The 20336-nt window shown below is 45.6% G+C and overlaps 1 protein-coding gene across 4 annotated transcripts in view; it reads left to right on the forward strand.

Moving 5' to 3' along the window:
• The window catches only part of LOC139539422 (lisH domain-containing protein ARMC9), a 113303-nt gene that overhangs the window by 47502 nt on the left and 45465 nt on the right, over positions 1-20336 (forward strand). For all 4 annotated transcript variants that reach the window (XM_071342373.1, XM_071342375.1, XM_071342371.1 and 1 more), the window contains 8 exons: positions 1758-1881; positions 4122-4261; positions 8367-8443; positions 12441-12515; positions 12780-12870; positions 13328-13386; positions 15872-15970; positions 16183-16301. In XM_071342373.1, the coding sequence (XP_071198474.1) occupies positions 1758-1881; positions 4122-4261; positions 8367-8443; positions 12441-12515; positions 12780-12870; positions 13328-13386; positions 15872-15970; positions 16183-16301 (784 nt within the window). The remainder of the gene's footprint in view (positions 1-1757; positions 1882-4121; positions 4262-8366; positions 8444-12440; positions 12516-12779; positions 12871-13327; positions 13387-15871; positions 15971-16182; positions 16302-20336) is intronic.

Here is a 20336-nt window from a genome sequence, read left to right on the forward strand (position 1 = left end):
GGTTTGCACACACTGCAGCAGGGATTTTGGCCCACTCCTCCCTACAGATCTTCTCCAGATCCTTCAGGTTTCGGGGCTGTCGCTGGGCAATACGGACTTTCAGCTCCCTCCAAAGATTTTCTATTGGGTTCAGGTCTGGAGACTGGCTAGGCCACTGCAGGACCTTGAGATGCTTCTTACGGAGCCACTCCTTAGTTGCCATGGCTGTGTGCTTCGTGTCGTTGTCATGCTGGAAGACCCAGCCACGACCCATCTTCAATGCTCTTACTGAGGGAAGGAGGTTGTTGGCCAAGATCTCGCGATACATGGCCCCATCCATCCTCCCCTCAATACGGTGCAGTCGTCCTGTCCCCTTTGCAGAAAAGCATCCCCAAAGAATGATGTTTCCACCTCCATGCTTCACGGTTGCGATGGTGTTCTTGGGGTTGTACTCATACTTCTTCTTCCTCCAAACACGGCGAGTGGAGTTAGACCAAAAAGCTCTATTTTTGTCTCATCAGACCACATGACCTTCTCCCATTCCTCCTCTGGATCATCCAGATGGTCTTTGGCAAACTTCAGACAGGCCTGGACATGCACTGGCTTAAGCAGGGGGACCTTGCGTGCGCTGCAGGATTTTAATCCATGACGGCGTAGTGTTACTAATGGTTTTCTTTGAGACTGTGGTCCCAGCTCTCTTCAGGTCATTGACCAGGTCCTGCCGTGTAGTTCTGGGCTGATCCCTCACCTTCCTCATGATCATTGATGCCCCACGAGGTGAAATCTTGCATGGAGCCCCAGACCGAGGGTGATTGACCGTCATCTTGAACTTCTTCCATTTTCTAATAATTGCGCCAACAGTTGTTTCCTTCTCACCAAGCTGCTTGCCTATTGTCCTGTAGCCCATCCCAGCCTTGTGCAGGTCTACAATTTTATCCCTGATGTCCTTACACAGCTCTCTGGTCTTGGCCATTGTGGAGAGGTTGGAATCTGTTTGATTGAGTGTGTGGACAGGTGTCTTTTATACAGGTAACGAGTTCAAACAGGTGCAGTTAATACAGGTAATGAGTGGAGAACAGGAGGGCTTCTTAAAGAAAAACTAACAGGTCTGTGAGAGCCGGAATTCTTACTGGTTGGTAGGTGATCAAATACTTATGTCATGCAATAAAATGCAAATTAATTATTTAAAAATCATACAATGTGATTTTCTGGATTTTTGTTTTAGATTCCGTCTCTCACAGTTGAAGTGTACCTATGATAAAAATTACAGACCTCTACATGCTTTGTAAGTAGGAAAACCTGCAAAATCGGCAGTGTATCAAATACTTGTTCTCCCCACTGTATGTATGTGTGTGTGTATATAGATATATATATTTACCCAAAAAATATATGGGGGATTGGAAATGATACAGACAATTACATTGATGGAAGCTACAATCTATCTGCACCATTAAAGCTGATCCACCCCCTGGAATTGTTTGTTTTTTTAAATAAAAAAAATGAAGGGCACTGATTGATAGATGTGTACACCCAGTCACTACAAACATCAAATTAAGTAAAATGTTATTTGTCACACACGCCGAATACAACAGTTGGGAGACATACAGGCGTCCTTCCTAACTCAGTTGCCAGAGAGGAAGGAAACTGCTCAGGGATTTCAACATGAAGCAAATGGTGATTTTGAAGCATGGATTCTAGGCTATAATCCTCGGGCGATGGTGGTGACCCCTTGGTTGTGTTGTGTTGTGTTGTGTGTGTGTGTGTATGTTGTGTTCCAGGTCGTGTGTACCTGTCCCAGGTCCCGTCTTTGTTGAGGCTGCTCATTGAGTCTCTAAGGACAGAGGAGAAGGACTCTGTGAGCAGAGAGAATGTCCTGGGAGCCCTGCAGAAACTCAGCCTCAGGTACACTCACTTCCTGAAACACACTCCCACTCACTTCCTGAAACACACTCCCACTCACTTCCTGAAACACTCCCATTCACTTCCTGAAACACACTCCCACTCACTTCCTGAAAAACACACTTCCACTCACTTCCTGAAACACACTCCCACTCACTTCCTGAAACACACTCCCACTCACTTCCTGAAACACACTCCCACTCACTTCCTGAAACACTCCCATTCACTTCCTGAAACACACTCCCACTCACTTCCTGAAAAACACACTTCCACTCACTTCCTGAAACACACTCCCACTCACTTCCTGAAACACACTCCCACTCACTTCCTGAAACACACTCCCACTCACTTCCTGAAAAACACTCCCACTCACTTCCTCAAACACACTCAAATCAAATCAAAGTTTATTTGTCACGTGCGCCGAATACAACAGATGTAGGTAGACCGTACAGTGAAATGTTTACTTACAGGCTCTAACCAATAGTGCAAAAAAGGTATTAGGTGAAAAATAGTAAAGTAAAGAAATAAAACAACAGTAAAAAGACAGGCTATATACAGTAGCGAGGCTATAAAGGTAGCAAGGCTATATACAGATACCGGTTAGTCGGGCTGATTGAGGTAGTATGTACATGTAGATATGGTTAAAGTGACTATGCATATATGATAAACAGAGAGTAGCAGCAGCGTAAAAGAGGGGTTGGGGGGGGGCACACAATGTAAATGGTCCGGGTAGCCATTTGATTATCTGTTTAGGAGTCTTATGGCTTGGGGGTAAAAACTGTTGAGAAGCAGTTTTTGTCCTAGACTCCCACTCACTCACTTCCTCAAACACACTCTCATTCACTCACTTCCTCAAACGCACTCTCATTCACCCACTTCCTCAAACACACTCCCACTCACTTCCTCAAACACACTCCCACTCACTTCCTCACACGTGCACACACACACACACACACACACACACACACACACACACACACACACACACCATTTGGACCACTAATCTGTATGTTATTGTGCTGTATTATTTAGCATCCTGGTGTGGTGTTGAATTATGCTAACCTATATTATGATATGACAATCTTTTACCAGTCATACTACCTACCGCTCTGCATACACAGTCACACTACCGCTCTGTATCCACAGTCACACTACCGCTCTGTATCCACAGTCACACTACCGCTCTGTATCCACAGTCACACTACCGCTCTGTATCCACAGTCACACTACCCCTCTGTATCCACAGTCACACTACCGCTCTGCATCCACAGTCACACTACCGCTCTGTATCCACAGTCACACTACCTCTCTGTATCCACAGTCACACTACCGCTCTGCATCCACAGTCACACTACCGCTCTGTATCCACAGTCACACTACCGCTCTGTATCCACAGTCACACTACCGCTCTGTATCCACAGTCACACTACCGCTCTGTATCCACAGTCACACTACCGCTCTGTATCCACAGTCACACTACCGCTCTGCATCCACAGTCATACTACCGCTCTGTATCCACAGTCACACTACCGCTCTGCATCCACAGTCACACTACCGCTCTGCATCCACAGTCACACTACCGCTCTGTATCCACAGTCACACTACCGCTCTGCATCCACAGTCTCACTACCGCTCTGCATCCACAGTCACACTACCGCTCTGGTTAACTATCCACAATCAGCCCTAGTAGACTAGAGAATGTGGTATGCCAGTGTATCCACTTTTTGTGTTTGTTAATCAGAAAACTATTGGTTTGAAACACAAGCTTATAAAGGCACATTTTTGCAACAGCTAGTTGTTTCCCGCCTTACCCTGTAGGCTGTGTTTCTTTCTGTTTGCTCGTTGTGCAACAGTTAGTGGTTTCCCGCCTTACCCTGTAGGCTGTGTTTCTTTCTGTTTGCTCGTTGTGCAACAGTTAGTGGTTTCCCGGCTTACCCTGTAGGCTGTGTTTCTTTCTGTTTGCTCGTTGTGCAACACCTGGTGGTGTCCGGGCCTAACCCTGTTGTCTTTGTTCTTCTTGCTTGTTTGCTTGTTCCTGTGCGTTTGTATATGTGCGTCTGTTTGTGTGTGTGTGTGTGTGTGTGAACATGTGAGTTTTGTGTACACATCCATGTGTGTGTGTGCAAGCACAGTGTGTTTTTATATGCATTCGCGTGAGGGTGTATGCATTTGTCTTGTTTGTGTTTCAGTGTGTATGCGTTAACGTGTGTGTGTGTGTGTGTGTGTGTGTGTGTGTGCTCTAGGAGGAGCCAGCAGTCAGCCATGATAGAGGACGGTCTCATTGACTGGCTGGTGGATGAGCTGCAGGACTCTGACTGTCTGTCTGACTACACTCTGGAGTACGCTGTGGCCCTGCTCATGAACCTATGTCTACGCACCAGAGGTAGCCTATCATCACCTGGTCCCACCCATACCTGGTACACTCATCACCTGGTACCACCCATACCTGGTACACTCATCACCTGGTACCACCCATACCTGGTACACTCATCACCTGGTACCACCCATACCTGGTACACTCCTCACCTGGTACACTCCTCACCTGGTACGACCCATACCTGGTACACTCATCACCTGGTACCACCCATACCTGGTACACTCATCACCTGGTACCACACATACCTGGTACACTCATCACCTGGTACCACCCATACCTGGTACACTCCTCACCTGATACCACCCATACCTGGTACACTCCTCACCTGATACCACCCATACCTGGTACACTCCTCACCTGGTACGACCCATACCTGGTACACCCATCACCTGGTACCACACATACCTGGTACACTCATCACCTGGTACACTCATCACCTGGTACACTCATCACCTGGTACCACCCATACCTGGTACACTCCTCACCTGGTACGACCCATACCTGGTACACTCATCACCTGGTACCACCCATACCTGGTACACTCATCACCTGGTACCACCCATACCTGGTACACTCATCACCTGATACCACCCATACCTGGTACACTCATCACCTGGTACCACCCATACCTGGTACACTCCTCACCTGGTACCACCCATACCTGGTACACTCATCACCTGGTACCACCCATACCTGGTACACTCCTCACCTGGTACACTCCTCACCTGGTACGACCCATACCTGGTACACTCATCACCTGGTACCACCCATACCTGGTACACTCATCACCTGGTACCACCCATACCTGGTACACTCATCACCTGGTACCACCCATATCTGGTACACTCCTCACCTGATACCACCCATACCTGGTACACTCCTCACCTGGTACGACCCATACCTGGTACACTCCTCACCTGGTACGACCCATACCTGGTACACTCCTCACCTGGTACGACCCATACCTGGTACACTCCTCATCTGGTACGACCCATACCTGGTACACCCATCACCTGGTACCACCCATGCCTGGTACACTCCCTACCTAGTATGACATCCACCTGATGGCACAGTCCATTAGCCTGGTCCCAGATCTATTTGTGCCAAAACAGATCTGGGATCAGGCTACATTTCCCTCAGTCCAGTGTTTCCCTCAGATTATTTTCCATCCGCGGCGCAAAAGCACCCAAAACATTAAACAGTCCCTCAGTTGAAACCAATAGAAGCAAAAGTATTTTGGACGTGGGCTCCCACACCACCTATACAGGGAACACTAACACAGTCCACATCAGTTGTCTGAAGTGAACTGGAAATTCAGCATCTTTTATAGGAATTTTATCAACTTCCACTGTCCTCCAAGAGTTGCTGATTTTCCTCTTCACTTCAGTTTGCTCCTTAAAGACATTCTCCAGAACTTTGGCGACTACTAAGTATTTTTTCAAAGCTCCCGCTTTGTGCTGGATATGTACATATGTAGTCCAAACATGTATAATCTATTAGCAGAATTACTGTTTTACTTCAACTAAGTCACGAAATCCCTAGTTTGAAAGAGACGTTTTTTTCTGGAAGCTGTGACATCTTCCTTACATTTTCCCCCATTTGGGCCAGCCAATGAGTTCCTAGCTATTCGAAGACTAGCCAATGAGCTTCAGTCTCTCACCATTTCAGTGACATCTAGCAAGCTGCACATCATAGTGGTACGCAATTTTCGGGGACCACTTTTGGCTCAGAACTACTGGGTAAAATGTAAACAAAAATACTGGTGCATCTCTTTCATTCATGCACCTTGGCTAAAGAGTTAGGTAGGGACAGTGATTCCTTTCCCTCTATCTCCCACAGAATTAGAATGAGTTAGCTAGTTAGATCTACCTATTACAATATACATCATATTATCTACCATTCAGCAGATGCTTTTATCCAAAGCCATTTACAGTTATGCGTCCATTCATTTTTCCATATGGGACCCATACTATGGTTGGCCCCAGCAGAAATCAAACCCACTACACCTTGGTGTTGCAAGAGCCCGTGCCACACAGGACTATTTACTTCTACTCACGACTCATCAAAGGAGTGTCTTTGCATACCAACCTGCATCCCACTGCTGGCTTGCTTTTGAAGCTAAGCAGGGTTGGTCCTGGTCGGTCCCTGGATGGGAGACCAGATGCTGTTGGAAGTGGTGTTGGATGGCCAGTAGGAGGCACCCTTTCCTCTGGTCTAAAACAATATCCCAATGCCCCCAGGGCAGTAATTGGGGACACTGCCCTGTGTAGGGTGCCGTCTTTCAGATGGGGCGTTAAACGGGTTTCCTGACTCTGTGGTCACTAAAGATCCCATGACACTTATTGTAAGAGTAGGGGTGTTAATCCTGGTGTCCTGGCTAAATTCCCAAGCTGTCCCTCATACCATCACGGCCACCTAATCATCTACAGTTTACAATTGGCTTGTTCATCCCCCTTCCTCTCCCCTGTAACTATTCCCTAGGTTGTTGTTGTAAATGAGAATGTGTTCTCAGTCAACTTACCTGGTAAAATAAGGGTTACATAAAATAAATAGTCTCTAGGCCTTGTATAGACTTCTGGCCCTGGGTCTAATGTTAAATGCCCATTGAAGGGATTGATTCAAATCAAATTGAGTTAGATGGAGAGAGCAGAATGAAAGCTTCTTGTTTTGTCAGACCCGTATCCAACCCTAACCCGTATCTCTGTCATGATTACTTATCTTCTTGTTCTGTCAGACCCGTATCCAACCCTAACCCGTATCTCTGTCATGATTACTTATCTTCTTGTTCTGTCAGACCCGTATCTAACCCTAACCCGTATCTCTGTCATGATTACTTATCTTCTTGTTCTGTCAGACCCGTATCTAACCCTAACCCGTATCTCTGTCTGGATTACTTATCTTCTTGTTCTGTCAGACCCGTATCCAACCCTAACCCGTATCTCTGTCATGATTACTTATCTTCTTGTTCTGTCAGACCCGTATCCAACCCTAACCCGTATCTCTGTCATGATTACTTATCTTCTTGTTCTGTCAGACCCGTATCCAACCCTAACCCGTATCTCTGTCATGATTACTTATCTTCTTGTTTTGTCAGACCCGTATCCAACCCTAACCCGTATCTCTGTCGTGATTACTTATCTTCTTGTTCTTTCAGACCCGTATCCAACCCTAACCCGTATCTCTGTCGTGATTACTTATCTTCTTGTTTTGTCAGACCCGTATCCAACCCTAACCCGTATCTCTGTCATGATTACTTATCTTCTTGTTCTGTCAGACCCGTATCTAACCCTAACCCGTATCTCTGTCATGATTACTTATCTTCTTGTTCTGTCAGACCCGTATCTAACCCTAACCCGTATCTCTGTCTGGATTACTTATCTTCTTGTTCTGTCAGACCCGTATCCAACCCTAACCCGTATCTCTGTCATGATTACTTATCTTCTTGTTCTGTCAGACCCGTATCCAACCCTAACCCGTATCTCTGTCATGATTACTTATCTTCTTGTTCTGTCAGACCCGTATCCAACCCTAACCCGTATCTCTGTCATGATTACTTATCTTCTTGTTTTGTCAGACCCGTATCCAACCCTAACCCGTATCTCTGTCGTGATTACTTATCTTCTCGTTCTTTCAGACCCGTATCCAACCCTAACCCGTATCTCTGTCATGATTACTTATCTTCTTGTTTTGTCAGACCCGTATCCAACCCTAACCCGTATCTCTGTCATGATTACTTATCTTCTTGTTCTGTCAGACCCGTATCCAACCCTAACCCGTATCTCTGTCATGATTACTTATCTTCTTGTTCTGTCAGACCCGTATCCAACCCTAACCCGTATCGCTGTCATGATTACTTATCTTCTTGTTCTTTCAGACCCGTATCTAACCCTAACCCGTGTCTCTGTCGTGATTACTTATCTTCGTGTTCTTTCAGACCCGTATCCAACCCTAACCCGTATCGCTGTCATGATTACTTATCTTCTTGTTCTTTCAGACCCGTATCTAACCCTAACCCGTGTCTCTGTCGTGATTACTTATCTTCGTGTTCTTTCAGACCTGTATCTAACCCTAACCCGTATCTCTGTCGTGATGACTTGTCTTTTTGTTCCAGGAAAGAGGAAGTGTGCTGAGAACCCTAAACACGTGCTGAAGGTTCTGACTGACCTCCTGGGACACGAAAACCACGAGGTAACACACACACACACTTTCATGGACACATCTCACACATCCACACACACAGACAGACACCCGCAGTTGTGAATGTACACAAACTACTCACATATAAAACACACACACAGAGAGAGGTTAATCTGTACATCTGTTAATCTGCAACAGTCCCAGTTAATCACTAATCTGCTTGATTGGCGCGATGGTGGCGTACTATATGGTAGGGTTGAGCTGTATCCAGATGTTCATATCGTCATACATTCCTTCTCTCATCCCGGGATTTACTGTATTACTGGTTTAGTACACAAGGGGGTGCCAAAAACAACTTATTAATTCAGTAATTTGCTTAGATAACTAGCAAGTTAAATTGAGGGGCCGTGTTAATGCAGAATTGATCATTTTTCACGTCTGTTACCAGTATGCTAACTAAATTAGCACAAGTAAAAAGGAATTTCCATGGAGGCTGCTAGCGAAATATGCTAACAAATTGCAAAGACAGGCAGTCCAGCTCATAACGTTATACGTGTATAGGTAGGAGCTACCGAATGTCATTTTTGGTGAGTTTGGACATTTACAAGTGAATGTGAACGAGAGACATTGTGCAAATGAACAATGTTTTGACGCATGCTTGTCTAAAGTAAGATCAGTACTGTCTCTGAAGCAGCATGGTTACACACTGTGTCTTTGTGGAATCTGGAGTCGCTAGGGAAACGGGCCTGCCTGCTCTGCTTGGAGAAGAGGGGGGAGGAGCAGACGGCTGAGAACAGAGCGGCAAAAAAAAACTCAAGGAAATCAAAAGATACTAGTGGCAGCTGTACAGATAACTCATCCAAAGGGCTTTGGCTTCTCAAACACGGCAGAAAACGTACACAATATGATGCCCTGTCACCTTATTAATTCAGTAATTTACTTAGATAACTAGCAAGTTAAACATAGGGGTTGCGTTAACGCAGAATTATTCATTTTTCACGCACAGAAAAAAATCATTAAAAAAAGCTTTAGAAATCTTTTAATGCGTTTTGTAAACACAGATGTAAAATTCTTGTTATTGTAATTTCTTCTCGACATCAGACTAACATTGTGTTTCAGTTGCACTTTTCCACTCGGATGATAATTCTCAACAGGGAATTCTATCAGTAGACAGCCCTCTGACTGATGTGGAGCTACTTTTCTCTGGTACTTTTGTAGGTGTAGCCAGCCTGCTTTTCTCTGGTAAAATGCAAGATTAACTTTATGCCAAACGTTAGGAAATGTAGCTAGCTACATTATTTCTATGATAAACATTAGAAATATGATGGCCATGCATCGTTTTTGCAAAAAAATACCTTGCTTTTTCATTGTAAACTCATTTACTTGTGTGGCTGCCAGCTAAATATGTTAAGCGGAGCGACACAGGGGAACCCAAGAGCAGACTCAGATGAGGAAATGGGGATGAATGAATCAAAATATTTGTTACACAGAGAGATATGGAGTGCAGATCCGGGAAAGCTCAGATGAGTTGCAGAAAAACCTAGATGTGGTAACTGAGGTTGGAGTTAGCTGAGTAGAACAGGGTAAACAGGTCCTGATGGGAATCCAAGGTAGTGGTGGTGAGTAAAATCCAGAGCAAGGTAGTTGGGTGGTGAGATGTGGAACAGGAGACAGGAGCCAGAGACAGAGCGGTAACTGCAATGAGAGGATAAATGGTGTCAGGCAGGGAAACAGGCACAGCAGAGTAACAGGATCTTGAATAGTCATAAATGGCTAGAGTGGAAATGGCAGGACTGAGTATTTGTAGAGGTCTTGATTATGGAACGAGTTGCAGCTGGTAGGGATCTGCTCTGACTCCAGCACACTTGTCTCCAACCACACAATCACACAGAGAGTGAGAGGGAGAGAGAGAGAGAGTGTACAGGGGAGTAACTGCAGGTCAAGAAGACACCGGATGAACAACAGAGGGCGTAGCAGGAGCAGATGTAACAAAATAGCATTGCACTTCTGTTGTCATCTGATGAAAATGAAGCTATTTCCTGTCTGAATGTGTTGCACTAATGTATTTTCTGTGAAGGAAAACTATAGTTGCACGTCTCTGATCACTCTCTATTGAAGAAAAAAAAATACTGTTGACTTTCAATATAAAACACAACCCCTTACAATACACACCTTTCTCCCATTGTGCTATTTACAAACAAACACATGACTGGCTCAAATGTTCTGGGGAACTGCGGTAAGCTTCATAACGTAAAATAATGTGACAGATGAAATTAGAAGGCGATCTGCTTTATCTTCTAACACATTGCACAAGTTAACTGCAGGTATTTACTTAAAAAAATTGTTACAAATATAAAAATGTATTGGGAAAAACTTCAAATAAATTGAATGGTATTGGAAAAACCATCCCGTGGCTATTTCCAAATACCTTGGTATACGGTATAGCGCCCAAGCCTACTCTATTGCTGCCGTCTTGTGAGCCCTGCTCCAACTTTGCTATTTTGTGATTCTTTTGGCGTTTATGTATCCGCTATGATTACTATGATCGATAAGAACTTTTGACCATCAGATCGGCAGTTTACTAACCTCAATTGTGGCTTAAACTTCGACTCATCTGCCCTGGGCTCTTTGTGTAATTCTGATCAAATTCTCGGGCTATCCAAGAGGAAACGCCGCCGATAAAGAGGCAGGAAGTCCTGGCGAGATTAAGGCGAAGGGAAAACCAACCACCTCTTCCCTCCATTCTATTTGCCAATGTACAGTCTCTTGGTAATAACATGAATGACCTCCGATCGCAGGTTTGTTATCAAAGGGATTCTCGTAACTGCAATATTCTCTGCTTTTCTGAAACATGGCTATATGTTTGCTATCCAACTTGATGGATTCTTCATTCACCGAGCAGACAGGACTTTGGATTGAGAGAAATCGAGAGGGGGAGGGGTATGCCTCTCATCATCAACAGCAAATGCTGACTCTTACGCAGTGGAAGTCTCGACCTATTGTTCACCCGTCTTGGAATAGCTGATGGTCAAATGCCCGACCTGTTATCGTGACTGCTGTATATGTTCCACCTCAGGACAATAAAAACAACAAGCTGGTACTTAAAGTACGAGACTATAAACAAGCTGGGAATCTGCTTTCCTGGTTGCCTGTGATTTTAATTCCCGTCATTAAGACATGTGATGCCCATCAACACTTCTCCTTCACCACTAGGGGGCGATCGAGTCCTAGAACACTTATACTCTACCCACAAGCAAGCATACAAGGCCCTCCCTCGTCCCCCCCCTTCAGAAAATCAGATCATGACTCTATAGTCCTGCTTCCTGTTTACAAGCAGAAGCGCAATTAGGAAGTACCCGTGCTGTGCTCAGTTGAGAAATGGCTATGCTACAAGACTGCTTTGCTAGCGTCGATAGCATTGATGAGCTAACCACCTCCGTCACCGACTTCATAAGAAAATGCATCGCTGACGTTGTCCCCACAGTCAAGGTTCATTGCTTTCCCAATCAAAAGCCCTGGATTAACACAGAGGTTGGTGCTAAGCTAAAGGGACAGGGCTACCGAACACAGGGCTATCGCAGCCAACCCTGAGGCTACGGCTGAAGACAGGAACAAGTACAACAAGTCCTGATACGACCTCCACAGAGCCATCAAACAAGCAAAAGTTGTAAAGATGGGGAAAGGTCTGTCTGTAATAAAGAGATGCTCTGCTTTTTTTGACACCACACTCCAGAAAGCAAGTCCTGCAGCCGTACGTGAACGTGTACTTACAGGCTTGTGTGTGTTTTTACAGATTCGTCCGTACGTGAACGTCTACTTTATAGGCTTGTGTGTGTTTTTACAGATTCGTCCGTACGTGAACGTGTACTTTATAGGCTTGTGTGTGTTTTTACAGATTCGTCCGTACGTGAACGTGTACTTTACAGGCTTGTGTATGTTTTTACAGATTCGGCCGTACGTGAACGTGTACTTTATAGGCTTGTGTGTGTTTTTACAGATTCGTCCGTACGTGAACGTGTACTTTACAGGCTTGTGTGTGTTTTTACAGATTCGACCGTACGTGAACGGAACCCTGTATAGCATCCTGTGTATTCACGCAATGCGAGAGGAAGCCAAGGAGATGGTTAGTGTGTGTGTGTGTGTGTGTGTGTGTGTGTGTGTGTGTGTGTGTGTGTGTGTGTGTGTGTGTGTGTGTAGTGTGTAGTGTGTAGTGTGTCAAGGGATTTCCGTGTGTGTGTGGCTCAGTTGCGCTTGCAACGCAAGGGTTGTGGGTTCGATTCCCATGTGTCCAGAATGAAAAAGTATGAAAAATGCATGCACTCACTACTGTAAGTCACTCTGGATAAAAGCGTCTGCTAAATGACAAAAAGTGTGTGTGTGTGTCTAGAGTATGGAGGAGATCCTTCGCTGCTACAGTAAAGAGGAGAACCCGGAGCTCAACAGGCAGATTGAGTTCATTATCAAACAGCTCAACTCAGGTCAGTCACAAACAGAGGTATAAACACATAGAAGTAGTCCATTTCATCCTGTGTGCACACAGCCCTGCAGTGGCACATATTGACACGCACCAGCACAATATACTGTGCATTTAGATTTTTTTGGGACCCATTCATATTTTCCACATTTTTGTTGCATTACAGCCTTATTCTAAAATGGAGATTATATTAATATTTTTTCCCCCCTCATCAATACCCCATAATGACATATCAAAAACAGTTTTTTAGAAGTTTTTGCAAATGTATAAAAAATATTCTTGTGGAAATTCAGTACTGAGAGAGACACCCCCTCGTGCCTTATTGCTTAAGTATAGTACACAAACCCACCGACATACACTGTTCTGTTGGAGGCCACTGTATGTACAAGCTGTGGTTTCTTCATGTTCTGTTTGACCTCTCACCTTTGTGAGCTGACCTGACGTGTCTCTTTTCTAACCAGGGGAGGCGACTGAAGAGGGACCAGAGTCTGATGACGAAGAGGAGGATGACGATGATGAGGTAAGCGCGTCCTCTCACCCTCGTTGCCATGTCGATCATGATCTGGAGACACACGCAAATGTCCAAAGACGCATCTCCTCTGTCCCCTAGACACTCCTCCACAGATGGGACATACATACTTCTACCTAACGACCCTGCCGGCTGCCACACACACACACACACTCCTACTAACCCTGACACACTCACACACTCACCATTTGTCAAACCATCCCAGAGTCCTTTGAACCACACACGCACACACACACACACACACACACACACACACACACACACACACACACACACACACACTCACACTCACACTCACACACACACACATACCTACCTCAAGAACACCTCCCCAAAAAATTGACATGAAAAGAGAGGGAGGGGATCAATGATAAAACATACTTAATTTGACATCTTCCCCAGCGTAACACAGATATTGGGTGTCTCCCACCTGTGTGCTGTCTGATGGGGCTGCCAGGTTGGATTCTCTGGGAAAGTGGGCTATCAGATATAAGGGCCACAGCAGTGCCTTGGGACCCGGGGTCACCCAGGTGTATGCTGGGTTTGAGAATATGTGTGTGTGTGTGTGTTGGTGGATATGTGCCCCCATTCGCTGACCCTCTACGAGCAAATGTGTGAAACGCTGTACTTCCATTGACAAGTGAGATCAGTACAAAGTGAAACCACCCCTATCGTGACAAATGTGATGCCGTTCTCGAAAATCTCCCTAATAACCTAGTAATAATAGTTTTACCATTTTGCTTATAATATAATGGTGTCGTTGTTGGTGTTATCGACATGATCACATCTTTCCCCCGTAAAGGGAGAAACATCGCCACTGTTCACCCACCCAGCGCCTTGATTATTGTTTTTGAAAGGAGTATCCGGCAGCGTAGTAAAAAAAATTATAATATCGCTGTTCTATCGCATGTGCATTGATGTCCAATGGGGGGGGGAATCAGTGTTCGTTGTTGGAATCTCCCAAACGGACGTGGCCGTTTCACCAAGAACGGACTTCAGTTTAAAAGTTTTTACAAACAGCAATACTGCTTCTCTCTCCATGGTCTCACAGCTATCTCACGGACTTCACTTCTCTCTCCATGGTCTCACAGCTATCTCACGGACTTCCCTTCTCTCTCCATGGTCTCACAGCTATCTCACGGACTTCCCTTCTCTCTCCATGGGGTCTCACAGCTATCTCACGGACTTCCCTTCTCTCTCCATGGGGTCTCACAGCTATCTTACGGACTTCACTTCTCTCTCTATGGTCTCACAGCTATCTCACGGACTTCACTTCTCTCGCTATGGTCTCACAGCGATCTCACGGACTTCACGTCTCTCTCTATGGTCTCACAGCTATCTCACGGACTTCACTTCTCTCTCCATGGGGTCTCACAGCTATCTCACAGACTTCACTTCTCTCTCCATGGTCTCACAGCTATCTCACGGACTTCACTTCTCTCTCCATGGTCTCACAGCTATCTCACGGACTTCACGTCTCTCTCTATGGTCTCACAGCTATCTCATGGACTTCACTTCTCTCGCCATGGTGTCACAGCTATCTCATGGACTTCACTTCTCTCTCCATGGGGTCTCTCAGCTATCTCACAGACTTCACTTCTCTCTCCATGGTCTCACAGCTATCTCATGGACTTCACGTCTCTCTCCATGGTCTCACAGCTATCTCACGCACTTCCCTTCTCTCTCCATGGTCTCACAGCTATCTCACAGACTTCACTTCTCTCTCCATGGTCTCACAGCTATCTCACAGACTTCCCTTCTCTCTCCATGGTCTCACAGTTATCCCACAGACTTCACTTCTCTCTCCATGGTCTCACAGCTATCTCACGGACTTCCTTTCTCTCACCATGGTCTCACAGCTATCTCACAGACTTCACTTCTCTCTCCATGGGGTCTCACAGCTATCTCACAGACTTCCTTTCTCTCTCCATGGTCTCACAGCTATCTCACGGACTTCACGTCTCTCTCTATGGGGTCTCACAGCTATCTCACGGACTTCCCTTCTCTCTCCATGGTCTCACAGCTATCTCATGGACTTCACTTCTCTCTCCATGGGGTCTCACAGCTATCTCACGGACTTCCCTTCTCTCCATGGTCTCACAGCTATCTCATGGACTTCCCTTCTCTCTCCATGGTCTCACAGCTATCTCACGGACTTCCCTTCTCTCTCCATGGTCTCACAGCTATCTTACAGACTTCACTTCTCTCTCAGTACAATCTTATGTCATGCTATTCTCAGATGGGTCGTGTTCATTAAGGCATGCAACAGAAAACGTTTTGCAACGGAAAATGACTGTTTCTTATTGGACTAGTCCATGTAGTCCGCCCCTGTTTCAGGCTGTTTTCTTATGTTTGGTGCCAAATGAACACAACCCTGGTGTGGATCTATCAGGGTTGGGATCAATTCCTGTTATCTTCAGTAAAATTAGGAAAAGGATGTGGTTCTATGATGACCGTGTCCTGTGTTTGTTAACAGGAAGACGCGATAGAGACGGACCTGGACAAAGAGGAAGTGCTTCAGCTGCAGCCCAGAGAGTTGTCCGGAGAGACACTACTGACCACAGAGTACCTGGGGGTGAGAGACACACACACACACACACACACACACACACACACACACACACACACACACACACACACACACACACACACACACACACACACACACACAATGCTACACTGAACAGATCTGGGACCAGTTATTATGGCACCTTGTCCTGTGGGAACATGATGTGTGTTTGGCACATTGCCGTTGGCGTGTGATTTTAATTGTGTGTGTGTGTCCAGATCATGACCAACATGGCGGCGAGGGTGAAGAGGAGATCGGCAGCTCCTCTTGGACGGAGTGTCGATGAACCCCTGCAGCGACCCGTAACGCCCAGCTCCCACCGAAACACACACATCATGCAAGTAGTACACACATGCACACATATACTGTATACGCACAACATGAAGCAATGCATTCTGGACTAGAGGCTCTTAGTATCGGATGCTGCCGACCCCGTGGTCAATACAGTATTTGCCAGTACCCAGTGAATAGGGAGGGCTAATGTTACAGCCTGATGTATTGGTGTCCCTCAGAACGTCAGAGTGGTGTCAGACGATACCACAGTGGATAACTAATGTATTGGTGTCCCTCAGAACGTCAGAGTGGTGTCAGACGATACCACAGTGGATAACTAATGTATGGGTGTCCCTCAGAACGTCAGAGTGGTGTCAGACGATACCGCAGTGGATAACTAATGTATTGGTGTCCCTCAGAACGTCAGAGTGGTGTCAGACGATACCGCAGTGGATAACTAATGTATTGGTGGCCCTCAGAACGTCAGAGTGGGGTCAGACAATACCGCAGTGGATAACTAATGTATTGGTGTCCCTCAGAACGTCAGAGTGGTGTCAGACAATACCACAGTGGATAACTAATGTATTGGTGTCCCTCAGAATGTCAGAGTGGTGTCAGACAATACCGCAGTGGAGAACTAATGTATTGGTGTCCCTCAGAACGTCAGAGTGGTGTCAGACGATACCGCAGTGGATAACTAATGTATTGGTGTCCCTCAGAACGTCAGAGTGGTGTCAGACGATACCACAGTGGATAACTAATGTATTGGTGTCCCTCAGAACGTCAGAGTGGTGTCAGACGATACCACAGTGGATAACTAATGTATTGGTGTCCCTCAGAACGTCAGAGTGGTGTCAGACGATACCACAGTGGATAACTAATGTATGGGTGTCCCTCAGAACGTCAGAGTGGTGTCAGACGATACCACAGTGGATAACTAATGTATGGGTGTCCCTCAGAACGTCAGAGTGGTGTCAGACGATACCGCAGTGGATAACTAATGTATTGGTGTCCCTCAGAACGTCAGAGTGGTGTCAGACGATACCGCAGTGGATAACTAATGTATTGGTGGCCCTCAGAACGTCAGAGTGGGGTCAGACAATACCGCAGTGGATAACTAATGTATTGGTGTCCCTCAGAACGTCAGAGTGGTGTCAGACAATACCACAGTGGATAACTAATGTATTGGTGTCCCTCAGAATGTCAGAGTGGTGTCAGACAATACCGCAGTGGAGAACTAATGTATTGGTGTCCCTCAGAACGTCAGAGTGGTGTCAGACGATACCGCAGTGGATAACTAATGTATTGGTGTCCCTCAGAACGTCAGAGTGGTGTCAGACGATACCACAGTGGATAACTAATGTATTGGTGTCCCTCAGAACGTCAGAGTGGTGTCAGACGATACCACAGTGGATATCTAATGTATTGGTGTCCCTCAGAACGTCAGAGGGGTGTCAGACAATACCGCAGTGGATAACTAATGTATTGGTGTCCCTCAGAACGTCAGAGTGGTGTCAGACAATACCCGGAGGTGATAACTCATATTTGGGTCTTTTGTTAAGTATTCCATGAGGCCATCCTAAGAACAAATAAATGACCCAATAGCAGTGACAGACAGTCAACAAATATAGCAACAAAGTGCCAATACACTGCTCCATCCAAGTGAATTCTCTGCTTTAGGAACAGTGAATTAGCCTAGTGTTTAAAATGGAACTGACATTTATCTGTCAGGGAAAGTACTTTGAAGGGGCCATGAAAATACAAAGACGACCAATAGAATACTGGGCAACAACCAGGGCTAAAAGTCATTCAAAGTGTTTATGACACATTCATAAGTGCTGTAAAAAACAAAAAAAACAATTGGCCCCCTTTTCTGATTTTTTTTCTTCTACTTTTGCATATTTTTTGATACTGAATAATTATCAGATCTTAAACCAAAATCTAATATTAGATAAAGCAACCTACTTATTTCAAAGTTGTACAGCACCCAGTGCCCCTGTGTGAAAAAGTAATTGCCCCTTTTTACACCCAATAACTGGTTGTGTCACCTCCTTTTAAGCCGTTTGTTTTGTTGTATTTAAAAGTGTGTATTGTAGCCGTATCGCAAGATTAACCAGGATCGGATCCAATCCTATCTCCGTCTCAGTTGTGTGATTTATACCGTGTAGGTTTATGTGTTCAGTTGTAGGTGATGACTCCTGAGATTTCTGATAACATTTATTGTGTGTGGAATGGGAGTTTATTGCAATCTGATTGTATTTATTTTTATTTAACCTTTATTTAACTAGGCAAGTCAGTTAAGAACCAGTTCTTATTTACAATGACGCCCTTGTATGAATAATACCGTTTTTTAAGCATCACTTTATGAATGAACAAACATTGTGTAACTGAGTTCACTTGAGTTCACTTGAACTCATTTAACAAACTGGACTCTTTTTAGGCCCGAGGTACGTGACTTCAAGTCAAAAAGTGCTCGGTTTGAAACACAGGAGGTGTAACCAGTGACTGACTCTCTTATTGGCATGGACCTGTGTTGAAGTTCTGAGCTAGCCCTCCCTCTGACACCCAACCTTCCTCCTTCTTCTGGTTTCTCTACAGAGGTTGTAGTCTTACAACTTCAAGGTGACATACTTGATATTCGTCTGACTCAACAACATCTCCAAACTCTAATCCACCGTAAGTTCAGACGTCTGAGTGAAGAGTAACAACAGAGCACAATGGAATTCGGAGACTCACTGAGCACTCTCACTCACAAGCTAACAGAGCTCAGTGAGCACTCTCACTCACAAGCTAACAGAGCTCAGTGAGCACTCTCACTCACAAGCTAACAGAGCTCAGTGAGCACTCTCACTCACAAGCTAACAGAGCTCAGTGAGCACTCTCACTCACAAGCTAACAGAGCTCAGTGAGCACTCTCACTCACAAGCTAACAGAGCTCAGTGAGCACTCTCACCCACAAGCTAACAGAGCTCAGTGAGCACTCTCACCCACAAGCTAACAGAGCTCAGTGAGCACTCTCACCCACAAGCTAACAGAGCTCAGTGAGCACTCTCACCCACAAGCTAACAGAGCTCAGTGAGCACTCTCACCCACAAGCTAACAGAGCTCAGTGAGCACTCTCACTCACAAGCTAACAGAGCTCAGTGAGCACTCTCACCCACAAGCTAACAGAGCTCAGTGAGCACTCTCACTCACAAGCTAACAGAGCTCAGTGAGCACTCTCACCCACAAGCTAACAGAGCTCAGTGAGCACTCTCACTCACAAGCTAACAGAGCTCAGTGAGCACTCTCACCCACAAGCTAACAGAGCTCAGTGAGCACTCTCACCCACAAGCTAACAGAGCTCAGTGAGCACTCTCACCCACAAGCTAACAGAGCTCAGTGAGCACTCTCACCCACAAGCTAACAGAGCTCAGTGAGCACTCTCACCCACAAGCTAACAGAGCTCAGTGAGCACTCTCACTCACAAGCTAACAGAGCTCAGTGAGCACTCTCACCCACAAGCTAACAGAGCTCAGTGAGCACTCTCACTCACAAGCTAACAGAGCTCAGTGAGCACTCTCACTCACAAGCTAACAGAGCTCAGTGAGCACTCTCACCCACAAGCTAACAGAGCTCAGTGAGCACTCTCACCCACAAGCTAACAGAGCTCAGTGAGCACTCTCACTCACAAGCTAACAGAGCTCAGTGAGCACTCTCACTCACAAGCTAACAGAGCTCAGTGAGCACTCTCACCCACAAGCTAACAGAGCTCAGTGAGCACTCTCACCCACAAGCTAACAGAGCTCAGTGAGCACTCTCACCCACAAGCTAACAGAGCTCAGTGAGCACTCTCACCCACAAGCTACAGTGTTAACCAGAGGAGAAAATAGTGAATTTACGTCCTTGAGGACCTCAGTGTGGTGATGTTTCAGGCGCCATTAGAGGGTGGTGGAGAGTTGGGTTCTTTGCTATTCAAACTCATTCCCTCACAAACAAAAAGGAAAAATCTATATTTTCTCTGGTAGCCACGACCTATCTGGCACCCCTGAACAAATAGTAACCTTAAGTCAAAACCGTTACAAAACGCTTTCTGTTGTTGTTGATCAGTCTCTCACGT

Source organism: Salvelinus alpinus, chromosome 15, assembly GCF_045679555.1.
Source record: "Salvelinus alpinus chromosome 15, SLU_Salpinus.1, whole genome shotgun sequence".
In the NCBI taxonomy this organism is placed as follows: Eukaryota; Metazoa; Chordata; class Actinopteri; order Salmoniformes; family Salmonidae; genus Salvelinus; species Salvelinus alpinus.